Raw genomic sequence first — 27,910 nt, forward strand, 5'->3', positions numbered from 1 at the left:
CTGACAGAAACTAAGAAATACTCCCCCCCCCCCCCCCCCCAAAAAAAATTCTCTGACTTTTTTCTCTTTAGTAAAAAATAAAAAGCCCAACAGTGAGTAAATACCTGTGAAAGAAATGGCTGCACATCCAGAAATCCTGATTTGCCTTTTATTGTTCACAAAGATAACACCAAAGACACCAACATATGGTCACGTAGACGCATTTCACACACTGATGTATGTATGAAACGCATCTACTTGACCATATGTGGGTGTATTTGGTGTTATCTTTGTGAACAATAAAAGGCAATTGGGATTTCTGGATGTGCAGCCATTTCTTTCTTTCTTTTTTTCACAAGTTTCCCACGGAGGCGGTCCGGGGCTGGCACTCTGAGATATCCCAACTAGTCTTTAATCATACACCTGGAGCAGTGGTTCTTTTCTTGTATAGTGATTAAATACCACCAAAAGAAAGGTCTATTTGTGTGATAAAAAGGATAAAAATGTCATTTGGGTACAGTGTTGCATGACTGCGCAATTGACATTCAAAGTGTGAGAGCGCTTAAAGCTGAAGATTTGCCTGGGCAGGGACAGGGTGAAAGTGCCCAGTAGGCAAGTGGTTTAAAAGTAAAATAAAAAATCACTTTAATAAAGTGGAACTTTAGTAAGAAATCAAACTCCTGCTGGATCACTTAAGGCTTGGCCCTTTTGCAAGTATAGCTATGTAAAACATTTAATATAAATGTCTATACTGTTTAAAATCCAGTAATCCACTGTCTCACCCTACTCTTCACATGCTCAGTTGCTTTCTATTTTTAGGCACTGTGCTGAATTTGTAGGGGCCAATCTGATGGCAGTCTAACGATTTACTGCTGCTCAGGGGCTCTGGGTGTCAGCAAAATGGCAACTCAAGCAAGAAGAAACCAGAACAATGCTGGAGGCAATTTACAGGACACGCTAATGTAGCATAGCATAATTAATGTGGAATGCATGTTCCTTGCTAAAGATTGGTAAAGTTCCTTTTTAAATGAAGTTTCAGACAGATTTTATGTGCACCTTTATTTAAAGGGAAATGGGGCTCAGCAGTAAACCATGTTGCTAGAAGCAAAGTAAAAATTCTGTGCACGGCAGTTGCCAAATATGTTGCAGCAGATAACCGATCTTAACAAGGTCCTATTTAGTCTGCATACAAGTTAATGTTAAAAAAAAAAAAAAAGCTAAATGGTGTTTTGTGTATAAAATGTTAGTTGGGAAAAAAAATTTCCCCTTATTTATATAATTTTTTTTTACACTTTTTTTTTTTTTAAATGTTACTTTTATTCATGTTACAAGGAATGTAAACATCCCTTGTAATAGAAAAAAAGCATGACAGGACCTATTGAATATGAGATCTGGGGGTCGAAAAGACTTCAGTCTCATATTTACACTTAAATGCAATAAAAAAAATATATAGTCAATCCAAAAATTAAAATAAAAATAAAAATGTCCCTTTAAGAGCTGGAGGCAGAAGTGATGTTATGACGTTGCTTCCACCCTGCATCGTTATGGAGACGGGTGGGGGCCATCTTCCCCTCACTCGTCTCCATGCCCAGCCAGGGTGAGGATCCGCTTGCCTATGCCGGAGGGCACCAGATTGTGGCGTGAGGGGGGGGCATCTGGGTTTTTCATGTGGATACATATGTTACGAATACAATTGGCAAACCATGCTTGTACATAGTTTGTTTGCTATGAGTGATGTTCCATGTTTGTTTTTGTCGCACTACCTATATGGATGATGTATTATTGTTCATTTGGAACTACTATTGTCTGTTAAATAAATGATTTTTTTTTTTACATCAGCTATTTTCACACCAACTCTCTGCTGCTAAAAAACCCCACACTCCTGTGTGTTTTTGTATACTTGTGGGTTATGCAGCTTTGGGGGCTCCCTTGTGTTATTTTTTCCTTTTTACACGTACTGAAGGGTAATACCCTCTGTTCCTTATCGGAATTACGAGAAAAATGTGGTTGAACTTTTTGGGATGCATGGAGATATAGACTTCAACATTTTGTAGACTCTCTCCCAAAACCTCCTTGTTCAGTAAGGGGGCTGAATCCATGGGAAAGATTAGTAGACCAAGGGGGAAGAAATAGACAAGGGTTCTCTAACATATACAAGCATTAATCTCTCCCCCAGATGTGGACTTATGGTGCCCACTGGAAAGCTGAGAATTTGAACTGAATTACTCATTGCCTGAAACAATGGGAAGTAAAGTTTATTATTACGTACATTCATCTTCAGTTGATATAAGGATGAAGGAAACTAATTATAAACTATTAATGAGGTGGTACTATGTCCCATTAAAATTACATAAAATTAATTCTGACTTGTCTTCTCTTTGTTGGAGGGACTGTGGGGAGGAGGGAACGCATGGACATATATGGTGGCAATGTCCCCTAATTCAACCATACTGGAGGGGAGTAGTAGTAGCGTGGATTAAGAAAATTAGCAGGAATTAAACTGTATTTGATCCCTGGCAATGCCTGTTTTGTGTAACTGCGATACCAAGGAAGAAATATCGTGAAGCAATTAACCATTCTTGCTGAATGAAGCAAAAGTATTAATCCCAAAATTCTGGAAGTTAAAAAATACCCCCATGATAAAGGAGTGGTTTAGGGAGACTGATAAAATTAGATGTATGGAGGAATTCATACATATACAAAATAATTCTGAAATAAAATATGCAAACACTTGGAAGAGTTGGCTAGAATTTAAGCAAACTCTGGTTTATATGAACTATATGGGTTGTAATTAGAAATTTTATTGTTCCTTGTCTCCCTTCCCTTTATTTTTCTTCTTTTTACTCCCTCCCTTTTTAATATTTTGAAGGGGAGGGGAAGGGGGAAAGGACATTTGATGTACTTTTTTTTGTAAAAAAAAAAAATTAGGTTTGGGAAAGATATAGCACTACATATATACAGTTGGGATACAACTATATTACACTATAAAGTTTGAAAGGTTGTCACACTTTTTTTTTTTTTTTTTTTTCTTTCACTAAGGAATAAACCTAATGCTGGTAGAGAGTCACGACTCTCTCCTCCTCAAAATAAATATAATAGGTTTGGGATTGAATAATAGGATTATAGTAAGGGATAAATAAGTTTGGGAATAATTAAGTGAATGGGGGTCACTAAAGTAAAGGATATAATTTCACAAATATGTTTGGATTATTTATAGAGAAGAATAGAGAAAAGGAAATTTCCCCCTAGGGGGTGGGAGGGGGGAGAGGCAGTGGATAGTATTTAATATTTTATATTTTTGGCACTATGAGATTGATCCAAGAATTATGTCGATTGTGGAGATTATGTGTCTTGTTTTATTTCTATGTATGTTAAGCATGTTTACTATGGTTTTTGTGATGAAACGTCATGGAATGTTTTTATGTGAAAGATATCTTAATAAAAATAATTGAAATAGAAACCGGACCACTGGCAGAACGCGAAGATACCAGGGTTATGGTAGCTAGCTGCTGCCATAACAATGATATCCCCGTCAAAGTTAGGGCATATATCGGTGGTCCGGAAGTGGTTAAACAGTCTATAGACAACCTAAACAGCAGATGATGTGCCATTTGGTGTATCCAGCTGAGATATATTTTAGTCTGCTATGAATTTGATTCACACATCATGAGCAGCCATGACTAATACATTATACCCCAGTGACCTGCTCTGATCTTTACTGGCATATTATGTGCTTGCATTTGATTGTTCCTTTCTGACACCGCTTTCATTAAATAAAAAATGGATCTCTATACCTTCTGGAACATGGCAGTGATGAGTGGATTTTTGGTTTCTGATGTGGCAAATGGCATGCCTTCATGATGCTGTAGATGTGTCTGGTTTGTTTGCTAAATGTTTCCCATTTCTGGGTTCTCTAATAAATTAGCCAGAAAATGTGCCTATGGCTGCACAGCCTGGCTGTTATCACACTTCACTAGAGCTGAGCTCCATATCGGTGAGGAAGAAGGGTCAGTACTGGCTCTGAATGTGTGCGTACGTTTTAGGATGCATTAAATGTTTTTAACTTGTTCACTGTTAGATCACATCAAATTCGTTTCTTGGTCTTGCTCCTGGCCTAGATATAGAAACTAGCTGCATCTATGTACCTTGGAGGGGAAGACTTATAATCGTAAATGAAAGATATTCAGCTGTCTGAAACTCAGTGTAAATGGTCAGAATACAGAAATAGAAGCAATTGGAATCATTGGCATGCTATCTGTTCTCATTGACATTTGCTTGTCATTGCTTACAAAAAGTTGCCATGGAAAGTTTGTGAGTTTAGAGCTCTTCACCCTGTAAACGAAAATTAAAATGTCAGCAGGTACGAATACTGTGTAAACACACACATACCCAGGGCTGGTGCAAGGATTTTTTACACTCTAGATGAAACCTCATTTTGCTGCCCCCTGGCTCCACACCTGACTCCATCCCCTTTTCTCTGCCCATGTATACCCCACCTTTTTAATGAAGCGCCCATGGCGGCCTCGCCTGCGCCCATCGACGCGGCCTCGCCTGCGCCCATCGACGCGGCCTCACCTGCGCCCATCAATGAATGTTTGCTTGCTTTCATTCATTCGCCAGTTGGAACACAGACACAGTCTGCCTCCGGCGCTGCGCCTCTGACACTGTGCAAATGGAGTGGTGGCAGCCTGCTGATTCTGAGACTTAGTTGCTTGCTGGCAAGAGAAGAGAGTAGGAACACCAGTGGCCGTGCGCCCTAGGTGGCCGCCTAGTTTGCCTAGTGATAGCACCGGCCCTGCACATACCCGTTCCAGCGATGTCCTCACCTGGCCCAGCTCTTGAACGGTTTTCGCGTCTAGGCGCTGGGCTCTTAACTGTGGGCAGCCAGCTGTGATTGCTTACAACTCCACAGCCAGCTGCCCGCTGTGCATGCCTGAGCCGTGCTGCACCCCGACAATGCTCCTGCAGTCTCCTGGGACCTGTGACGTGTCCTAAGACTATGAGGAGAGGTGAGGGGGCAAACTAATGCTTTGAGCCCTTAAGCGGTTGGAGCGGAAGTGGGTACCTGTCAAAATCGGGCACCTGCTCTCTTAACCCCCCCAAAAAATACATTCCAAATATGGGAGAGGGGGATAAGAGGAGGAAAATAAACTTCCTCTTGGGTAAAGTTCCGCTTTAACTTGTATTTTGCCACTTCAGGTATTATTTCAGAAGCTGCATGTTAGATATACCTACCTGCCTTCTCAGAAAACTTGATTTGGCTAAATGTTGTTTTACCTGGGTTGCTGCTATTTGTTTTTGCTCACTGTACAGCAAGGGTTCCTGACCTTTTGCCTTCCCTGGTCCACATTGGAAGAAGAGTAATTGTCTTGGGCCACACATAAAATACACTAACCATAAGGATAGCTGATGAGCAGAAAAATTCATGCAGATTACAAGTTAACGATCACCGATATAGATAATGTACCTATCGGAGTAAGAAAACATTTTTTAAATATTTTTTATTAGAAAAGTAAGAGGGCAACATAAAACTAGTCCAGTAAATAGACACTGTCAAATTTTTCTTTGGTCGCATGTGTTCGCTAAGTGTAAACGCATAAAAAAAATAAAAAATAAATCCTCCCCCAAATCAACATTTTTAAGTAGGTGTATTATTTTGTGTTGGGCCGCATTCATAACTGTCTCGGACACCCCTGCTGTACAGTATTCATGACTTCCTGTATGAAAGATCAACAAATAGCAGAAACCATGTTTGTGCTGTTTCTCTTTTTTAAAAGAAAGTGACACATTTAATGAGTAAAAAAATATGCTGAAGCAGGCAAGACACCCGTCTGTGTATAGCAGGAGAGAATTGTGAGAATCAATTTGAGAGAAGCAGGGAACTTCTAGGGATGCCTATACAAGAGAATAGGGCCTCCGATTAACCCCACAGCCAGATAAAGCATTTTAATGTCACACAACACAATTTTGCAAAGCAATTTTGGTGTGTGCGGGAATATTTGTTTGGGAACGTGATGTTTGACTGCTGGTGTTTTCTGCTCATAACATAAGTATTACTCCATTCAAGGTAAGTGTCACCCAATAGTTAAGGTGCTAGTTTAAGTTTTGGCGTAAGCCAAGTAATAGGGGTTTAAAGGTAAAGGGTTAGGTGACTTTATATTAGAACTTTTGTTTTTATAGCTGCCTGTGTCCCCTGGTGGGGGGAGCGGGACAGGTTTCCCTTCATGTCTTGGGGGGTCTTACATTACTATCCTAAAAATAAAGAAAAAAGGATTACCAAAAGTTGGGATTTAGTTGTTTGTTCAGGTTGTTTTTTTATTTTATTTTTTATGTGGTTCTAAAGGCTGAAGGTTTTAGCTACATGCATTCATTGCATGAAGGTAAAAAAAACTTAATTGTGCTGCTCCCCATTAGTCCCCCTTGCCTTATACACACCTGAGCCCAAGCCCAACACAGCAATGTGCAAGGAAGCAGAGGCTCTCTCGGGTGTCTGCCTCCTCAATGAGACACAGCAGTAGAAGCCATTGGCTTAAAAAAAAAAAAAGTGCAGCCGCCGCCACATCTAAGGATTGGTAAGCTGCAATATATTACATTTTTCTTTTTGAATTTAATACTGTTTTAATATTAGGAGACATTTTTTAAGGTGATAAGGGCTAAGGATCAGTGAGATGACTGCTTACAGCAAAAATCCATCTTTAGGTCCATTTCACACATAGTGCAAAGGTTAGTGTTTTTTTCCTTACTGGAAGAAAGGCAGTCACCGTTAAGACACTAAAGCCCCATACACACTATCAGATTTTCTGCTGATTTTTGTCTTCGGATTTACCAAAACCATATAATATGATGTCAAATCTTAGGAGTTTCAATATGTATGCAATCAGGCAGACCCTTGCACTACATGGTTTTGGTTAAACCAAAACCTTAGGAGTTTCAATGTGTATGCAATCAGGCATACTCCTTGCACTACATGGTTTTGGTTAAACCAAAACCTTAGGAGTTTCAATTTGTATGCAATCAGGCAGACCCTTGCACTACATGGTTTTGGTAAATCTGAAGGCAAAAATCAGCAGAAAATATGATAGTGTGTATGGGGCTTAAGAAAACAATTGTTTTCTATGTGTCCAGGGTGCGGTGCAGCGAGCTGCCATAAAATGCAGACATGCTGCATTTTATTGCATCGCAATGGACAGGATCACATGTCACTATACAATGCAGCACACTGCTCTGCTGTACAGTGACATGAATTGAAGTGTTCACTTCAAATAAAGTTCCTACAAAAAAAGAAAAACAAAGGGAGTTGTGTGATGCACAGGGAAACTTGCAACGCACTGTCCCCTACCGCTGACTTACTGAAAATGAAGCCGCTTCTGGACACTAATCTGCTGCAGCTTAGTGTGCTTCTAACTGTCCATTTCTGTGTGAATGGGTCCTTATTCTCAGCTCCAAAAAGCCCCTAGTGATATAAAAAATAAATTACAGTATTTAAATTTGTTTTAAAATGAATCAGGGGGGCAGATATTTTGGTGCACTGAAGCTTCTTCCTTTTTTTTTAAAAGAGTAAATGGGGTATAGAAAAAGAGGGGGGGCGAAGAGAGGTGGTGCGCATCTAATGCCTCCTAGATTGTAAGCTCTAACGAGCAGGGCTCTCTGATTCCCCCTGTATTGAATTGTATTGTAATTGTACTGTCTGCCCTAATGTTGTAAAGCACTGTGTAAACTGTCAGCTCTATATAAATCCTGTATAATAATATACAATGAGGTGATCCATACAAAAAGCAATACAAATAATACAGTACTGGAAATGCCTATCGGTAATGAGTATATACAACACAGTATACAAAACATCTGAACCTTTGTAAATGTACAGTTGTGAAATGTACATAAATACGGTGCACTGACTTTTGTGGGGTCATTGTACTAACAATTCGGAAAAATCACTCTAGTAGTCTAAGTAAATACACTTAAGCAGCCAATTAAAATGTTCCAAAATGCGTATTGCCTCTTGATATAGTGTCTTTTTTGAAAGGTCATTGTTAAAAGATATCAATTGTGGTGATGAATATTGGTTTATTGAATACAAACGACTGATAACAGAATGGCTTTTTGTTGGTCTTCTTACTGCTATGTAGTATAATGTAATTGGTGTAATCTTATTTGAGAGACATAATATTAACATTCAGGCCTCTTTTACAGTGTGATGATAGAAATGTAATTTTGTAATGTTTGTTGTCACAACTGAGAATGAAACATCAAGTTTTTATTTTGAATGCCTAATCTGTTCAATGATTATTTTCAGAGTGCATCGAACAGCTCCCTCCCGGAGAACGCTGCCCCCAGTGGCCGCTTCAAGTTGGATATTCTCAAGAATAAAGCCAAGAAATCTCTGACCAGCTCTCTGGAAAATATTTTCTCAAGGGTATGGACCATAAAAAAAGTGTTACAAATGGTGTCATATCAGACCTGTAGTTACTGTTGAAGCATAGCTAGACCAAAAAACAAAAAATGTGATCTTTTTATAGATGTTATGGTGGAGGCATTCATTTTTTTTAGGCTCCCCCCCCCCCCCCCTTTCATCTGTTATCCTATAAAAATCACACTTCCTGTCCCTTTTCTCCACCGTATCTTTATTAGGAGCCATTGTTGTCACCCAGCCTGGACCTTAAACTTTATTTAAAATTTGTCAAATGTGAGAAACTTCCACTATATTTTGGAAAGTCTTGCCATTTAAACAGCATACCGTTATTTTTTTATAGAAACTCTTTTTACTCTTTTATTTTGTTTCTTTGGAGCAGGGTCATTCATAGGACTTATTGGTCAGCCTCCATTGCTTTAAAAAATGGCAATGTGGAGATAAGTCACACACTGGAGGAGCAAGACTTATGGTGGCCATACACTAGTTGAAAAATCATTCATTTGGACAGTTTGTTAGTTTATCTTCATTGTCTAGTTTAGCCTTTCTCAACCTTTTCAACACAGAGGAACCCTTGAAGTAGTCCTCTGGTCTCCAGGAACCCCTTACAACTCATGATGCATTAGTGTGATGGTCAGTCAGAAGAATGGTCCTCACACTTGTGGTCATTGGGAAGAATTACCTCCTTACAGATAACTAAAAATAATCAATGGTGTCAATGGTAACTTATCTGAGAAGCAGAAATTGTCCATTGCCGAGGGAACCCCTAGAAACCTCTGGAGCAACCCTAAGGTTCCACAAAACCCTGGTTGAGAATCACTGGCCTAGTTGATGGGTAAAAATCGAAAATTGGTTGTGACGTTTTTGAGCCTAAAAATTGAAGGAAGAGTTTGGAAAGCTTCCGCCGAATGAATAAATTAAAAGGTTAATGTGTTTCTCGCCCGAATAGTTGACACTGGGCAAAATTATTTTCTGTAGCAACAGGAGGTGAAATTGAGGTGACATTTTAGGCTTGGTTGTCGAAATCAATGGTGGCACCATCAGATCACAAAATTTCTGATATTTAAAAGACAATTCTTTTGAAATTTGACCATGTGTGGCCAGCCTAAGAGACAAAGATCTCAAAACCGTGTATATTGGATGCACTAACACTTTGTTGACACAGACGCATTTTGCACCTGATAATAAAATCTACCAGCACAGTACAGACAGGGTCATAGCTCCTTATTAAACATTATTTAGCAAGGTAGAGCAAAGTAGGATTTTTCAGTCCTGGAGTTTTTAGTAAACAGCAAGTTTGAAATGTTATTTCAAAGGTATGTTACAATTTGACACAATGGGGTTTATTTACTAAAGACAAATCCACTTTGTACTACAAGTGCACTTGGAAGTGCAGTCGTTGTAGATCTGAGGGGAAAATCTGGAATGAGGGAAAGCTCTGCTGATTTTATCATCCTTTCATGTGCAAGCTAAAATGCTGTTTTTTTTTATTTTCCTTTCTTGTTCCCCTCGGATCTACCACAACTGCACTTTGAAAGTGCAATTGTAGTGCAAAGTGGATTTGCCTTTCATCAATAACCCCCAGTGTCATATTTGTAAAACAGATCTAGAATGGTAGCTTTTTTTATTTTTTTGTAATTTTTATTTTTTTGTATTCATATATTGAAACATGATTATTTCTTCTTTCTTCATCTTTGTTTAACCATTTGACTGTTATGACTGTGTATGTAGGTGATTCAGTAGATGTAAAAAAATAACTGTGCTAAAGCGGAGCTCCACCCAAAGGGGGAAGTTCCGCTTTAAGCACACCTCCCCCCTCCTCTGCCATATATGGCATGTCATTTTTTTTTGGGGGGGGGGGGGGGATGAGTGGGTACCTAGTTTTGACAGGTACCCGCTTTCACTGCCACTCAGATCGCCTAATTGTTCTCCTTTCCCCCTCCCTCCATGCAGTTTTCTGGGACACCTCACAGGTCCCAGAAGACTGCCAGACCATTTAGCAGGCAAAGCCCAACTTGCTCAGTGCGCACCCGGCTGTGAAGCCGCAAGCTGTCAGACCCGGGTGCCCACAGTTGAAATGCCAGGGAGAGAAGGTAGACAAGTGACAGTTTGGGTGACCACATTGCTACATCCTGAGATAGGTGAGTGTGTGTTTATTAAGGCTGCGTACACACTGGAGCCTCGGATCCGTTAGCGGTAAATTGGAGCTAGCTTTAGCAGCGCTTTACCACTGTTTTAGCTGCGCTATCGGGTTGCTTTTAACCCCCACTAGCAGCCAAAGAAGGGGTTAATAGTGGCCATGTTGCGGCACTTCTGAAGTGCTTTTCAGGCGCTTTGGAAGTGCTGCCCATTTATTCCAATGGGAAGGGTTGGTGTAGTATACAGCGCTTCTACACCGCCCAAAGATGCTGCTTGCAAGACTTTTTTTTTTTTTTTCCCCCGTCCCGCAAGCACACCGAGGGGCAGTTTTCAAGTACTTTACGGGCTAAAACATCTGAAAACTGTCTCAGTGTCAAAGTAGCCTAAAAGTCAGCAGCTACACTTCTGCTTGATTCCGAGTATGCGTGGAACTTTGTGCGTCGGAATTGTGTACACACGATCGGAATTTCCGACAACAGGTTTTGTTGCCGGAAAACTTGAGAACCAGATCTCAAATTTTGTGTGAAGGAAATTTCGAGGGAAAATGTCCGATGGTGCCTACACACGGTCGGAATTTCCGACAAAAAGCTCCTATCGAACATTTTCCGTCTGAAAGTCTGACCGTGTTTACGGGGCATAAGACATTGGTTTGTATTCTTTTTGTCAGAACAATGATATATACATTGGGCTATAACCAAACGTTCTTGTCTGAATTGCATTTTGAGGAAGTCTTTTATACATGCAAAAAGCTGTGACCTGACCATTATTAAAGTGTAAAGGCAAAACTTATTTTTTATCAATAAAAAGGACAAGCAGCGCAGATCTGTAATCCCAAGCAATATTGAATTAAAGTGAAATAAACCCACTACCTGAAGAATCAATGTCAATATATACACTAAACATACGTGCAATGAAATCAATACAACAATTATATACAACATGTATCAATAAAGTGCATAATGATCTCTATGAAAAACTCTGTAAAAAATCAATACAATAAAGTGCAAATTCTTAAAGCAAAAAAGTGCAATATATGCATGCTGCCAATATAGAAAAAAATGCATAGTGCAAAAAAAAATATGAATGCTATCTCCTTTTCAATATTAAAGTTCATATGTGATCCAAACATTATATAAAGTCTCAAAAGAGAAAATCCAAGGAAAGTGTTGAGAGGTTCTGCAAGAGAAGTCTTATCACTGTGGAAAACACCCAGTGTGCTCCTTCACCATTCACACCAAACTGACTCACCAGAGGTAATGGCTGGGCTGGTCATATTGTAAACCAGCAAACAGAGAGAAAAATCCCCTTGCTACTGTTTTCCTGGTGTAACCACTTATCACCCTCTCAGGTCAGTCCTGGCAATACATGAGGTTTAGAAAAGAGGAAGAAAGATCTCCATAGCGTAAAACCATTTAAAATCACTGCAGTTTATTAAAAAATAAGAACATTCACATTTTTCAAGTGTCATCCCGACACTAGGAAAAATTCTTTGTTTTGTGTGCCTATTGCCTCTGATTGTAAATCCAAATCCATGAGCACCATCCATACAAGCGCAATGATGTCAGCGTCCTAGCCCCACCCTACTACTTTCATCACCCGACGTCCTAACGGAGCTACCCTTAGAAAACATATTTTTCGCATTTTGAATAGAGTAGGGTTATAACACTTGTCAGTCCCCCCCAATCCTTGTTCCATAATGGGAATTTCCCTTCACTTCTTGTTCCATATCCAAAAAAGGAAGAAAGGGGCAATCCCTCCAAAGTGAGGGCAATCCCTGGTAGTCACTAGAACCAGTGTTCCCATTGGAAGATTTCCCCTCTATTACTGTTCTGGTGTCAACCCAACTTTGGGATATTCTAATACTTTCGATGATAATGGTAAACGGGGTAAATCTCGCTAACGGGGACACAGACGGCAATAGAAGTGGTCAGGTGTTCTAATAGCTCTCCACTCTATCCAAAAAAAAAGAAAAGTGTTTTGCCTTTTATTTATGCTTTAAACAAATCTGTCACAGAAGTAAGATAATAGTGTTGTGGGTCATACGCAAACCATACAGAAATTACTTTTTGTCCAGTTAAATCTACATTTTTGTCAGTTTACAGTATACGATCTGCTGTTTTTGTGTAAACTTTTCATTCATTTGTACAAAGGAACATTTCATATAGGCTGCATCTATGATAATCCACTTACAAAATCTATTGGTTTTTCTAAAAGGAGAGCCCAGAACTACCTGTATGATATTTGGCATATTGTCTGTAAATGGCTAAGGATTTTGTTAGAAACAGAGTGATGTGACATTCTCTAACTTCCACTGCACATGACTCTTCCTCATGCTTGTTCTTTAAAGTGGTTGTAAACCTCAAACCTGAAATATGAAAAAAGCATATATAGTGTGTACTTAATTAAGAGCATGAAGTGTAATTTTTGTCTGCTGCCTCCTTCCTCTGCTTTCAGCATGAATCACTTCTGACAATTTTTCCCGACATCAAGAGGAAAAAATGTGACAGGGAAGGGAGCTCCAGCCGATTGACAGCCTTAGCTCTGTGATCTGTGAGAAGGGGGTGACTCTGCAGAGTGTAATTTCAGCTTTCTGCCCCCCCCCTTTTTTTTTTCTCACTGTTCAGACAAGCTCTATACCGTCTGGACTTTGAACAGATGAAGAGAAGAGAATACTGCAGATAAATGGGTAAAACTTATGTAGGAGGATTTGTTTTCATCTCTGTGTAGCACCTGAGGCCAGTCACTTTGCGGTGTATATGTTAAGGTTTACAATTACAATTACAATTTAAAGTAAAATGTTACTTTAAATTGCACTAAATAAGTTACCTGACGTGAATGCTTGGTGCAATTTTCATATTTACTGCTTTAAAAAAAAAGCCCTTTAGACAGATGGTACCATTTTTGCTAGTAGATATAGGAGGTTTTTGTCCACTGAGTAATTCAGCAATAGTAGTAAAATTATTGGCCAATCAGCGGCCACATCTACACAGATGCAGGAATAGTAAAGGTACAGTATTCTGACAGTTGGCTGTGCTTTCTGTCAGAATATAATGACCGCAGTGGGAGATTTCTCCATCCATACTATTTAGCTATAATGGAGGAATCTGTTAGATTTCTTTCAGCCTGCAGGCTACCCAAAAGAAATCTATGTTTGTATGACTAGCTTTTAGCAGCTGAGACCACTAAATGCTGATTTCTGTTTGGCTTCTACAGTTCACATCACGCTCTGTTTCTTGGTTGCATGCTATTAAACTCTATTTTGTTTATATGGGTGACAGCGAGATTTCATAGTATAGCTGTCACCCATCATTTATTTATTTTATTTTTTTCAAAATGACTGTGTGAAATACTTTAGTGACTCTGTCACTAAAAAAGATGCGTTCAATAAAATGTTCCCTGCAACGCAAACCTTACATACTCACCCAGTGACTGAGCCAATGATCTCCACTGTAGTGAACGGAAAATAAAAAAATCTTAAGAATCTGACACGTGCAGGAATGTTAAATTCCTGCTTAGTGGTGTAATTCGTTACATACCTTTAGTGACATAGGGGCTGGCCAGAGGAAACAAAGCATGGCGTAGGGGACCGGGTAATCAACATTCCTGGAATGGCTAAGATCAGGATGGAAGTGGGTGGCTGCCCAGTGTTGGTAGCCTCAGTGGATGTGCGTTGGCCCCTGAGATGCATCCTCATCCAGGGTGGGGGAGCAGTGTGTGATGGCAGCTTTATTTCTGCAACCATCTTTATTCCTCTATTATTTTAATGTTGATCTACTATACAGGGCTTAAAGAGGAAGTAAACCCTGATGGGTTTACTTCCTGTTTGTCTCCCTCCAAAGGTAAAGCATAATGGACTGCTATGCATAGTAGCCCATTATGTGTCACATACCTGACACAGGAACCAGCGATGTCACCGCTGTCCCCTGTAGCGTGGAACGTCCATCTTCTATCGGGTATCGCTGCTCCGGCGCATGGAGCATGCACACAGGAGCCGCCACTAACGGTATATAGCTCTTAGCAGCGGAATGCTCAGTGCACCTGCTCGCTGCTGTCTACGGTGCATGCGGTGCCTGTCTTTTTGTAAATATCTCCTAAACCATGTAGGTTTAGGAGATATTTCTTGGACCTACAGGTAAGCCTTAATCTAGGCTTGCCTGCAAGTCAAAGTGGTTTGTAAGGGTTTCCAACCACTTTAACCCTTTAACCAATGAAGGAGTTTTTTCTGAAACGCGTTGGAGTTTGTCCTGATATCTCTACAAAAATTTAAAGCCATGACAGGCATACTACAATTTCTTTTATATATTATGGACACATGGGGTTTTTATACATTTAGCTGTGTTTATGTAATAACATTGATATAGTATTTTGCGTATTTATTCTATTTTTATAATCTGTGGATCTTTTGTCATAAACGTCACATACCAGCATTTTATTAAAATATCTTCATTAGGGGGTTTTGTAATATTTTCAACATTGCTGAAAGTGTCAGATTTACAGATTCTTTAACCACTTCAGCCCTGGACCATTTAGCTGGTCAAAGACCAGACCACTTTTTGCGATTCGGCACTGCGACGCTTTAACTGGCAATTGTGCGGTCATGCGACGTGGCTCCCAGACAAAATTGATGCCCTTTTTTTCCCACAAATAGAGATTTCTTTTGGTGGCATTTGATCACCCCTGTGGTTTTTATTTTTTGCGCTATAAACAAAAATAGAGCGAAATTTTGGAAAAAAATGCATTATTTTTTACTTTTTGTTATAATAAATATCCCCAAAAATATATATAAAAAAATGTTTCCCTCAGTTTAGGCCGATACGTATTCTTCTACATATTTTTGGTAAAAAAAAATCGCAATAAGCGATTATTGATTGGTTTGCACAAAAGTTATAGCGTTTACAAAATAGGGGATAGTTTTATGGCATTTTTATTCATTTTTTTTTACTAGTAATGGCGGCAATCAGCGATTTTTTTATTTTTATTTATTTTTTATTGTGACTACGACATTATGGCGGACACATCGGACATTTTTGACACATTTTTGGAACCATTGTCATTTATACAGCAATCACTGCTATATAAATGCAGCGATTCCTGTGTAAATGCAACTGGCAGTGAAGGGGTTAACCAGTGAGTGGCAGTGTAGGGGTTAAGTGTTCCTAGGGGTGTGTTACTAACTGTGGGGGGCTGGGCTTTCATTTAGTGAACATTTGATCTCTGCTCCAATCACATGGAGCAGAGATCAGCATCACTAGTTGCTAGGCAGAGCGGGGAAAGGCGGTTTACAATGGTATTTCTCCGTTCAGCCACCCCGTGAGATGATCGCGGGTATGCCCGCGGCGATCGAGTCTGCGGGACCCGCGACTGGACTCACGGGGGTCCCGACCGGCACGTGAGCACGCCGCTGGTGGCGCGCTCGCGATGGCAGGGTGGAAAATTTAAAGTGGCGTACGGGCAGGGGAGGGCTGGCAGCCTTAGGCCCAGGGGGCAAGTCCAGTCAAGTGGCCCATTGAACCACTGAATCAGCTCACACCACCCATCTACACCACATTCCCCGTACAGAGAGAATGTTTTTAACACTTTCTTTGGCCACTAGTGGGGGTTAAAAGTGCCCCGCTAGCGCCACTAAAACAATGATAAAGCGCCACTAAAACAATGATAAAGCGCCACTAAAACGAGCAGCGCTGTACAACTACCGCCCACATCGCCCCAGTGTGAAAGTACCCTTTGGTATTAGATGTGCAAACAAAAAGGTGAGACCACATCTAATACCTACAGAGAGTAATGGAAATAAGGTGGAGTTCAAAGTGAACTGTGTCATTACCTGCAGGGATTGGCATTTAGGGGGGTTAAAGCAGGCAGGGATGAAATGTGATATCAACTATTCACTGCCTGTCAAATGCCTCTGAAAAGTGACCTGAGCATGGATCACTTTTCAGAGGAGTGGCAGTGGCTGCTGCAAGTGAATACAAGCATTTAGGCTCACACTGGTGTGCTGCGGTTTGGCTGCAGTGCGGATGTACTGGCGGGTGTCACACCCCCTCAGACTTCTTTTAGGTTACTTATTGTTGCTGCATGTTCTGAAAGTGCACCAAACATGCAGCATGCAGGACGTTTTGTGCACTTTCAGAACATGCAGTAAAAATGTGCATCCTCTATGTCCCAGGGGCAACATGCAGGATGACTGCCAGTACACCAGCACTGCAGCCAAACTGCAGCATGTCAGTGAGAGCCCACATCATACCACCTAGCCCTAGGAGGGCAAGGTACTGGCACAGGCTGCTAGAAAAAAACTCTTTGGCTGCAGAGAGGAGGAGAGAGGAGGAGCTCACTTACTTGGATGGTCCCAGCCTCCCAGGAGCCTCACTGGATTCCAGCCAACTGCTCAGATTGAGCAGAGAGCAGGTCCAGCCTCTGCCAGCCAATGGTGTGGAGTAGGGATGGGCTGGCAGCTCAAGAACTGTGCATGTTGCGGTTTTGAGCTGACGACACAGCAGCCTTTGCCACCGCATATCAGAGCAGCCCAGGGGGCAATTGCATCCCTGCCCCCTGGCCCAGCCCTCCCCTGCGTACGGGTACGCCCATTTGCCAGCCCGTGCCATTCTGCTGACGTACATCGGCGTGCGCCGGTCGGGAAACGGTTAACTGCCAGTTTCTATACTCAACAATGTGGCCAGCAGGATGGGTATCAAGCAACATCTGAATTGCAGGGAACATTTTTTTTATTATATATTCATATTTACATTTACATATGTCTAAAAAGTCTTCATACATACAGAGTCAGCATCTGTAGTCTTTTTGTTATTTTTATAGAAGAAAAAAAAACATATATTATACTTGCCTCCTCTGTTGTAGTGGTTTTGCACAGAGCAGTCCGGATCCTCCTCTTCCTGAATCCCTCTTCTGTGAACCTGGCCCCTCCCTCCTGTTCAGTGCCCCCACAGCAAGCGGCTGCCCATTCAGACATGGAGCCCTCGCCCCGCCCCCTCTTCCCTGATTGGCTAGCTGATCTTGATTGACGGCAGTGGCAACCAATGGCGCCGCTGCTGTGTCTCAGCCAATCAGGAGGGAGAATCTTGGACATCGCTGGACAGAGAGGGACCTCGGGTAAGTATTAGGGGTGCTGAGGGGGGCAGTTGCATACAGAAGACTTTTTATCTTAATGCATAGAATGCATAAAGATAAAAAACCTCCTGCCTCTACAACCCATTTATTTAACTGCAGATACTTTAGGTATTTGATAAAGAAAAAGGAAAGAGGGGCCAAAGGCGAAGGTGGGACTTTATATGAAACAAGATACTTAGGGTATATTAATTCAATCAGTATAATATATTAAATTGCTAATTTACTTGGAACACACCAAAAGATAGTACAATGGATATATTACTAATGAGTTAATATGTAATAAACAAACTTAAAGAGGAAGTAAACCCTTCCAAACAACTTGGACCTACAGGTAAGCCTAGATTAAGGCTTACCTGTAGGTCCAAGCAATATCTCCTAAACCTATATGGTTTAGGAGATATTTGCCCGAAAATGGGCACCGCTGTCTACGGCGCATGCGCCGTAGACAGCGGCGCGCAGGCGCACTAAATGCGGCAAAGCCATGAATGGATTTGCCAAATTTGTCGACTCCCATGCGCATGCGCGGGAGTGACGTCATCGCGGCTTCGCCGAGTGGCAGCAGCGGAGCTGCGAGACGCGACTCCCGTGCGCATGCGCGGGAGTGACGTCATCGCGGCTTCGCCGCTGTGATTCGTCGGAGCTGCGAGACACCACCAGCAACATGGATGCGGCGGACTACAGGGATCAGCGGCGACTTCGCTGGCTCCTGTGTCAGGTAAGTGACACATAATGAGCTACTATGCGATGCATAGTAGTCCATTATGCTTTACCTTTGCAGGGAAAAAAAGAGGAAGTAAACCCATTAGGGTTTACTTCCTCTTTAAGCAGTATAATAATCAGCATGGCACAATAAAATTCATAAAACAATGATATTGTTACACAGGATAAATAATGAACCAACAGTACATACCAAAGTGTGTATACAGTAATAACCAATCATTTAAATTGATTAAATTGATGATTGAAATAAATCAAACCCATAATAATGGCTAATGGGGCATGGCATCCAATAGTAGAAACCTTTACATGTTTCGTGGATTGTCTCCACTCATCAGGAGCAGCTGTATATTGAAAACACCTGTGATAGATATAATAATAATCAATAGTAATTGATTGTAAACCTAGGAAAAGGGGGAGCATAACAATAGTCCTAACCACTCTTGCATAGGGATGACAAGTAATCTATATGGTAGATGGTAAGGGTGATAAAAATCAGAGGCACTGGGAGGTGTATATTGGCATCCCCCCGGGAGCTGAGGTAACATCCAAAAATGGCAACCAGGTGGAAATTAAATAAATAACCCATTGTGGATGGGGTTCACTCTGTCAAAACCAAAAGTAATGGGAGTGAGCCCGAGAAACTAGTGAAAGGTAGAAAAGGGGATATTGTTAGTGAAGTTAAGAAAGAAGGGTTAGTTGGCAGACTGATGGAAAAAAAGAGAAGGTAAGTAAAAAAGACTGAATTTGAAACAAAATGGCCACCCCAAAAGCAGTGGGGTCAAATTGTGCATAGTGTGAAATAAAGTGGAACCCAAAAGTGACAAACCACCGCAAGATCACACAAAAGAGAGCAGAGTTCATAGTTATCTGACACTGCATGGAATAACGTGGAGTAAAAGATGTGTAAGGGCAGATTGAGGCAGAAATCACACTGTAGAAAAAAGCAGTGGTGAAAATGACCCGCAGCACCGCCAAGGATGTACACCAACATCACGCTAAAATGTGCCCAGTGAAGGGGGAAGGAGCATCCACGTCTGAGCGACTAGCACTCATATGTAGGAGCTCAGCGTCCCTCATGCTGGACGGCTTTGGAATAACAAACACGTCAGGTGTGCAGCGTCAACCATGACGCTGAACGTCAGGCGTCAACGTGCAGCGATGGCAGGCCAAGACCCCCCGCAGCCAGGGGGGCAGAGGATAACCACGGTGCACATCGCAGCTCCCGAGGAAAGGATGGAAATACTGCCCTCAGAGGAGGATAATAAGTGGCCTCAATAATAAACGCAGGAATATTAACAATAAAGGTCACATCACTAGGTAAGAGTGGTTAAGACTATTGCTATGCTTCCCCTTTTCCTAGGTTTATTATCAACTACCTTTGATTATTATTTTATCTATCAAAGGTGTTTTCAATATACGGCTGCTCCTGATGAGTGGAGACAATCCAAGAAATGCGTCAAGATTTCTACTATTGGATGCCATGCCCCACTAGCCATGATTTTATTATGGCTTTGATTTATTTCAATCATCAATTTAACCAGTTCCAGATGATGTATGTCGGCAGAATGGCACGGGCAGGCAAACTGGTGTACAGGTACGTCCAGTTGAATTTGCCGCCATTCCATCACGTGCGCACCGCCGGCGGCACGTGCGTGCGTGCCATTCGGGACCCCCGTGAGTCCGATCGTGGGTCCCGTGGACTCGCGATCGTGGGTCCCGCGATACCCGCGATCGTCTCTCAACGGCATCTCCCTGTTCTGCCGAGCAACAAGTGACACTGATCTCTGCTTCCTGTGATTGGAGCAGAGATCAGTGTTCACTAGCACACAGCCCAGCCCTCCACAGTTAGTAACACGCCCCTAGGACACACTTAACCCCTACACTGCCACTCCCTGGTTAACCCCTTCACTGCCAGTGTCATTTACACAGGAATCAGTGCATTTGTATAGTACTGATTGCTGTATAAATGACAGTGGTCCCAAAAATGTGTCAGAAATGTCCGACGTGTCCGCCATAATGTCGCAGTCACAATAAAAATCGCTGATCGCCGCCATTACTAGTAAAAAAAAATGATTAATAAAAATGCCATAAAACTATCCACTATTTTGTAAACGCTATAATTTTTGCGCAAACCAATCACTTATTGCGATTTTTCTTTTTTTCTTTTTTTTTTACCAAGAATATGTAGAAGAATATGTATCGGCCTAAACTGAGGAAAATTTTTTTTTTATATATATATTTTTGGGGAATATTTATTATAGCAAAAAGTAAAAAAAATTGTTTTTTTTCAAAATTGTCGCTCTTTTTTTTGTTTATAGCGCAAAAAAATAAAAACCGCAGGGGTGATCAAATACCACCAAAAGAAAGCTCTATTTGTGGGGAAAAAAAGGACATCAATTTTGTTTGGGAGCCACGTCGCACGACCACGCAATTGTCAGTTAAAGTGACGCAGTGCCGAATCGCAAAAAGTGGTCTCGTCATTGGCCTGCAAAATGGTCCGATCTGAAAGTGGTTAAATTATTGGTTATTACTGTATACGTACTTTGGATTGTACTGTTGGTTCATTATTTATCATGTGTAACAATATCATTGTATTATGAATTTTATTGTGCCATGCTGATTATTATACTGCTTAAGTTTGTTCATTACATATTGGCTCATTAGTAATATATCCATTGTACTATCTTTTGGTGTGTTCCCAATAAATTAGCAATTTAATATATTATACTGATTGAATTAATATACCCTAAGTATCTTGTTTCATATAAAGTCCCACCTTCCCCTTTGGCCCCTCTTCCCTTTTTCTTTATCAATTATCGGGGATGGAGTCTTGTGTACTGAATGGTCACGGCTCATATAAAGTCCCACTTGCATTTACTTTAGGTATTCTTTCCAAAATTAACTAGTGTATGGTCAGCTTAAGACCCCCAGGCAAGTTAGACAAAGCCTATACTATCTGTATGTATTTTTTTTATCCCTCTTCTAATCTGCAGGAATTCATACCATTAGTGATTGTGCCTTACCTTTTGCATTATTACTTTGAAGCCAGCATATTTCATATATCTTACACTAATTGCCAGTACCAATGTGAATAATTATTGCTCTAGTGCTGCCACTGCAATGAAATGTCATTGATTATGCCATGTTCTACGTAACGCCATAGATCAAAGTACTCCATTTGCCAATAGAGCCTGGTTTATAGCTGAAGCCTTACCTGTAACCCTTCTTTATAGAATGCAGAACTTTTGAAAAAGGATACAAAGCTGGGTCAATTGATGGGATTTTAAACAATGCTTTCACAGCACTTTTACAATTTTTTTATTTTTGGAAGTGATCAGTTAAATGCATGTGCTGGGTGATTTTGGGAGATGTTGTTATTCTGATGACTTCACTTCTGCTTTAAAAGCCGTCTGCCTAATTTGAATCTTTCCTGTTTTTCTCAGCTTTTACTAGCTGCTCACTCATCATTCTAAAGTTATACAGTAATTTGTTTTTGTACCATGTGTAATGTGGGTATGCTTGCAAGTAAATTTTTGCAGAATTATATGTGTGCAAAGGTTTGCAGCATTTGTGATACAAAATCTGGGTCTTAATTTGGACCAGATAAACTAGTAGTCTCTGCCTTGAGACTAGGCATAATCATAGCAGTCTACATTTATATCCAGAGCGCAGCTAGTCTTCTCCTTTTGGATTTGTGCAATCCATGGAGCACAGGATGAGACCCTGCTGCCAATCAGCACTAAGCCTTCCATGGGAGTGATCACAGGGTTTGGGAGCAGCATACGCCATGCCGCTGCCATAGTGGAGATATTATCTGTTGAGGTGGGAGCATGCACCTTATGGTGCCTGCTGTAAAGTGTCATTGTTTGTTTTCCTACTTTGTGCATAGTACAGGTTTTCTGTAACACTACATAGAAAAACCTCCAGAACTCGTGACCTTAGTTTAGTGACAACCTGTGAAGACACAGTTTTGTTTTGCAAATGGTTGGTATGCGATACGGGAGTGTCTGTTTAAATTGCTATTTTTAAATGCATTTCAAAATATCCTGTCTTTCCTCCCAACTGTGAGCTGATAATGTAGAATATGCTCATTAGGGGACATGCTGTGTGTGTGTGTATGTGTATGTGTGTGTATATATGTATATAGATATATATATAGCGATATATATATATATATATATATATATATATATATATATATATTTAGGGCATTTGCTGATTAAAATTTTCATGTTCGATTAATCATTTTTCTTTTAATCGACTAATTTCGATTAATTATAACGCACATACAGATCCAACTACTTTTAGCTTATCTCCTTGCATTGCAACTCTGCATTGGTAAATGTGGTATACACTCTATACAATCACCCGACACTAGTTTGTTTCCACAACATCGATCAAAAAAATTAACAATTACTCGAGGAATTAATCTTTCATTTCCACAGCTCCTATATATATTTTTGTGTGTGTTGATTACGCCATTATTTTTAAACCTTATTAAAAAAAAATGTTAAAGTTCTGAAATTTTTCTGAAATGTTCATTGCCTTTTTGTTTCATTTGTAAGGGTCGGTCCACATGAGGGAAGTGTGTTTTTAGTTTAGTTTAGTTTAGTTTTAAATGCATTTTGAGTGTGTTACCATTAAACTCTCTATATTGGGCATTTTTATGGAAGAGCATCAAAGATGCAGCAAGCATGATTTTTTTTTTAATGCACAGCTTATAAATTGCACAGGTGTGAACAGTGCCTAAATAATGTACAATGTAGCAATGTGTACAAAATACTTTGCTGCAACGGGAAATAATGTTGTTACATAAAACTGCTGCGTGTGCACATTTTATCTAGATAAATACAGTACAGTCTACTGAGCGGTTATACACCTTAGTGCACGCATCAAGAATATAAAAAAAATAATGTTAATGATATAAATAGCATTTATAGCATTCCATCTACTGCATTTGTAGTGTACACACAATTGAAAAGTAAAGTTTGGATTGGTTGGTATGGCAAACACTCCTTGTTTTTACAGTTATCTTAACCGTGTTTCTCAACCGTTTTACCTTTGAGGAACCCCTGGCAAAAAGGCTGAGTTTCAGGGGACCCCCTGAAATGTTCAGATCTAAAGCTCACTGAACTTTGATGGGATCAGCGAGCTGTAGATTTGACAACAGTTAATCTTAGAAATAGCACTAAACCGTAGAATAAATGTTAATACATACCTCCTTATTGTGAAACTTGTGGTTGCTTTTTTTTTTGGCACAGATTCTCAATTCTGGGTTGAGCTTGAGATAAGCAGGGTATAGAGCAGCCATTCTCAACCAGGGTTCCTTGGGACCCTGGGATCCCTCCAGAGGTTGCTAGAGGTTCCTTGATCTGTGGCTGATGAACGACCTATTTGATGATGCTTGCAGAGTTCAAGGTTCAGCACCACTTAGTAAAGCCAGCAGCATGACACCAAAAACTTTTTAGTTGTCTTTAAGGGTGGCGTTCTAAACACCAATTTAAGGGGGCATTCTTCCTATTGACCACTAATATAAGGAGCATTGTTCCTATTGAGCCCTGATGATTTGGTTTTAGTAAGGGTTCCTCGAGACATGAAAATTATTTTTGGGGTTCCTCTAGGGTTAAAAGGTTGAGAAAGCCTGGTATAGAGGGTCAGCAGGGTAGAGCAAAGGGAATCCAGGAGGGAACAATACAGGGGGGCCAGGAGAGCACAGTATGGGGGGGGGGAGGGGCAGGAGAGAAACAGTACAGGGAGGCCCAAAGGGAACAGTGCAGGTGGGCAAGAAGGGGACAGTACAGAGGAACAAGGAGGAAATTGGAGGGCACAATACTGGGATCTGTAGCGGTTTTCCTCATAGCTCATGGAAGCTGCCGTAATCTATCTTATCTTGTGTACTAAATCCCCCCTGCCCTCCTCTCTTGTCCCACCCGAGTGATGTCACACACACGGACCTGGGATGGGCAGGAGGGGAGGGCCAGCTGAGATTGGCGTGGGACAGTGTTGGCAGTTTTCCTCTGCCTTCTGTAGCCTGTCAGCTATGTGGGTATGCAATCTACTGTTCACCTGCTTGTGACGAACAGTAGATTGTGGTGGAAACCCTGGGGACCTCTCGCTGTCTTAACATTTACCCCTTTTTAATGGCTTTAAATGGGGGGGGGAAGCAACGTCAGATGGATAGCATTTGTCCGTATGGTCCAATTCATGTTGACTTGTGTTTCTTTACAGGGTGCAAATCGAGTGAGAGGACGACTGGGCAGCATGGATAGTTTTGAACGTAACAGTTTTGCCTCTGACAAGGTACATTTTTATATAGCATATACAGTATATAAAGGTATTACTAAATGATACTATGGCAGGAATGGTTCATTCTGATGTTTTATGTGTTGACAGTTCCAGTTCCTCTGGAAATATACAGTATTTTATTAGAAAGCCCCTATGATCATAAAAAATATGACTTTTTGTCATAGCTTGATTACACATGATGTTTTCTCCACCTTGCCTACAGTTGAGTACATCGCTGTACTTCCTGTTTCATATAACCAGTGGTTTACAGAGAAATACAGAATATCCCTTTATGCCTGCTTCATCCTGAAGTGATAGACACAACAGAAGTATGGTTTTGTGTTTCTTGTGTGGCTGACTTGCCAGCCTCTATTATAATAATAGACTGTTTTCCAGGATATTATACTGACAGCACAGGAAACTTGTGTCCAGGAAGCCGGCAAGAGCGAAAAAAAGTCAGCAAGGCATTATTGTTCACTACAAAAACAGGCGTGCTTGCCCCTTTGATAAGAGTCTGTGTTCTCTTCGGTATTATGGTAGATCAGAAGCCTGAGGTTGCTCTGTGTTTTCTATTTTCTAATCTCACACGCTACCTTGCCGTCTGTGATTCTGTTTTTGGATTTCAAGAGCGGGCATTAAGGACTGTAGAATACTTCTGAATGAGCTATATTTATCGTATGTTGGAAAGATTGCTTATATTTTGTGTCACCACAGGACGGTTCTCCTGGGGATTCTCCTCCGGCTACCCCACCGTCTTCTCCTGTGTCATCGTCCTGGCAGTCATTTCCAGAGGAAGACCCAGACTCCCCCCAGTTTCGCAGACGGGCTCATACTTTTAGCCACCCACCATCAAGTGGCAAGCGGAGGATAACCTTTCCTGATGTAAAGCAACCAAGCAGCAGATCCCCCCTTCAAAGGCAGCACTCACTAGCCTGTGAAGGGACACAAAGCAGGTCAGTCAACGTACAATGGCATCTATAAAATGAGGCTACTACTATTACACACAATGAATGTGTTTTACTTATATACATTTATGGAGTTTCATTCATTGTTTCTTAACCCCCCCCCCCGTGTCAGAAGTAATACATTTTCCCTAATAATGCATGGTAGATGCATGCTTTAGAATAGTTTTTAGCACTCATATCCATTTTGTTTCTAAGGTAACATGACAGCTGTATGCAGTAAATACAGTATGTGTATATAAATCCCATTGTGTTATGTATAGCTTACGTGATCCACTACTATTTTTTTTCCTTTATAAAATTATAAAGATAAAGCAAGATATTTCACATCCATGTAAAAAAAAAAAAAAAGAAAGGATGTGTTATGAAGGCAGATGTAAAAATTGTTTTATTAGCATTACATATTGCACTAATGTTTGTGATATAGAGCAGAACCATTTCTAACACAATACAATTTTAAACATAACTTGTTTATAGGGCCAGTAAAGATAAGATTATTTTAACTTTAAAGCCAGTCATACATGGATTGAAATTAAGCTGGTTCAGCAGAGTCCAGATGAATTTTGAATCCCGTATGGGCTAGCTGGTTATACACAAGTCAATCTGTCAATTGACTTGTGTACAACCAGCCTGTCAGGTTTTTCCTGAACGATCGGCACCACCAGCTGTAGCCAGCAACACTAATCATTGTATTTTTCTGGCAGAATACAATAGCACAGTGGGAGTATTCCATCATCCACATCAAATGTGTGGATGGGGGAATAAAGTCATTTTTGTTCATTTAACCTGCTGATTGAATGGGGAAAAAAAATCATGTATGGCCAGCTTTAGAGCATATGATAACATTGGTTTGTACACACGACCAGTTTTCCCATCGGAATAAACTCTGAAGGTTTTTTTTAACAGAATTCCGCTGAAACTGTCTTGCGTACACACGATCACACCAAAGTCTGACCATCAAGAATGCGGTGACGTACAACATGTACGACGGGACTAGAAAAAGGAAGTTCAATAGCCAGTAGCCAATAGCTTCCGTCTGGTACTTTCTTCAGAGCATGCATCGTTTTTGGTCCGTCGGACGAGCGGTTTTCCCAATAGGAATTGGTTCCATTGGCAATATTTTAGAACATGTTCTATTTCTAGGTCCGTCAGAATTTTCGATGTAAAAAGTCAGATGGGCCATACACACGATCAGAATATACGTTAAAAAGCTCCCGTCTGACTTTTTCAAACGTTCCGCTAGTGTTTACACGGCAATAGCCATCTTTTAGGCTTAGGCTTTTTCAAACCAATTGCTGTTCCACCAGGTTCTGCTGTGATGACAGGTAAACACAGTTCAAATGCGGGAGCAAGATGATTTCCTCAGTAGGAATTGGAGACCAGTACATGGAAATTTTACAAGTTGGAAAATCTCTGTGCATTAATGAGCATCCCCTTAAATAAGCTTATCTTTATGGCCCAAAAGTCACCTGACCACTACAAGCAGTGCTCAAACCAAAAATAAAAAGTAAATCTATTTTATGTTAAGGGGATAATTTCTTATGCACCTGAATTTGCTGTCCTGTTAATTGGCGCCCTTTTGTCTCCAAAACGTCTGGTGGAATACAAGAAATGACATGCAAACTATTTTACTATCCTTGCTGTGGTAGTTGCCATCTGACTTTGCCCCTCCCTCCTGTCGAGTGCTCCCACAGCAAGCAGCTTGCTATAGAAACCTGAGCCGAATCACAGCTCTGTGTGTCCTTTCAGACACAAAGCCCTGCCCCCCCTCTCTCCCCTGATTGGCTAACTGACTTTGATTGACAGCCACAGGAGACCATGGCACCGCTGCTGTGTCTCAGCCAGGAGAGTGTCTTAGGAGGAAAGTCCTTGACAGGTAATAGGCTCGTGGATATCACTGGAGAGAGATGGGGCTCAGGTAGTTAATTAATTAGGGGGTGCTACACACAGAAGGTTTTTTTTATCTTAATGCATAGAATGCATTAAGATAGGAAAACTTCTGCCTTTACAACTCCTTTAAGCCCTATAGTATCTGATCTACCCCAGTGGTACACATGCCACACTCTAGGAAACACTACCCTTGACACATATTTAAAAACAAACACTGTAAGGGCAGGTAAATGTTCTTTAAAATGGGTATATATAAAAAAACATTTAAGAACTACTTGATTCCTGAAAAGAACTACCTACTGTCTAAAGCCAGCCATACATGGATTGAAATTTGGCTAATTGAGCAAGGATCAGCCGAATTTTAATCCATGGGCAGGGTGGTTGTATAGAAGTTGATCTACCA

General features: G+C 40.8%; 1 protein-coding gene across 3 annotated transcripts in view; it reads left to right on the forward strand.

Moving 5' to 3' along the window:
• TBC1D4 (TBC1 domain family member 4) overlaps nucleotides 1-27,910 on the forward strand; it is a 233,380-nt gene that overhangs the window by 157,345 nt on the left and 48,125 nt on the right. For all 3 annotated transcript variants that reach the window (XM_077483117.1, XM_077483118.1, XM_077483119.1), the window contains exons 8-10: nucleotides 8,276-8,395; nucleotides 24,599-24,670; nucleotides 25,370-25,608. In XM_077483117.1, the coding sequence (XP_077339243.1) occupies nucleotides 8,276-8,395; nucleotides 24,599-24,670; nucleotides 25,370-25,608 (431 nt within the window). The remainder of the gene's footprint in view (nucleotides 1-8,275; nucleotides 8,396-24,598; nucleotides 24,671-25,369; nucleotides 25,609-27,910) is intronic.

This window comes from Lithobates pipiens, unplaced genomic scaffold, assembly GCF_037356315.1.
Source record: "Lithobates pipiens isolate NorthernLeopardFrog02 unplaced genomic scaffold, aLitPip1_a1.2 Scaffold_16, whole genome shotgun sequence".
Classification (NCBI taxonomy): Eukaryota; Metazoa; Chordata; class Amphibia; order Anura; family Ranidae; genus Lithobates; species Lithobates pipiens.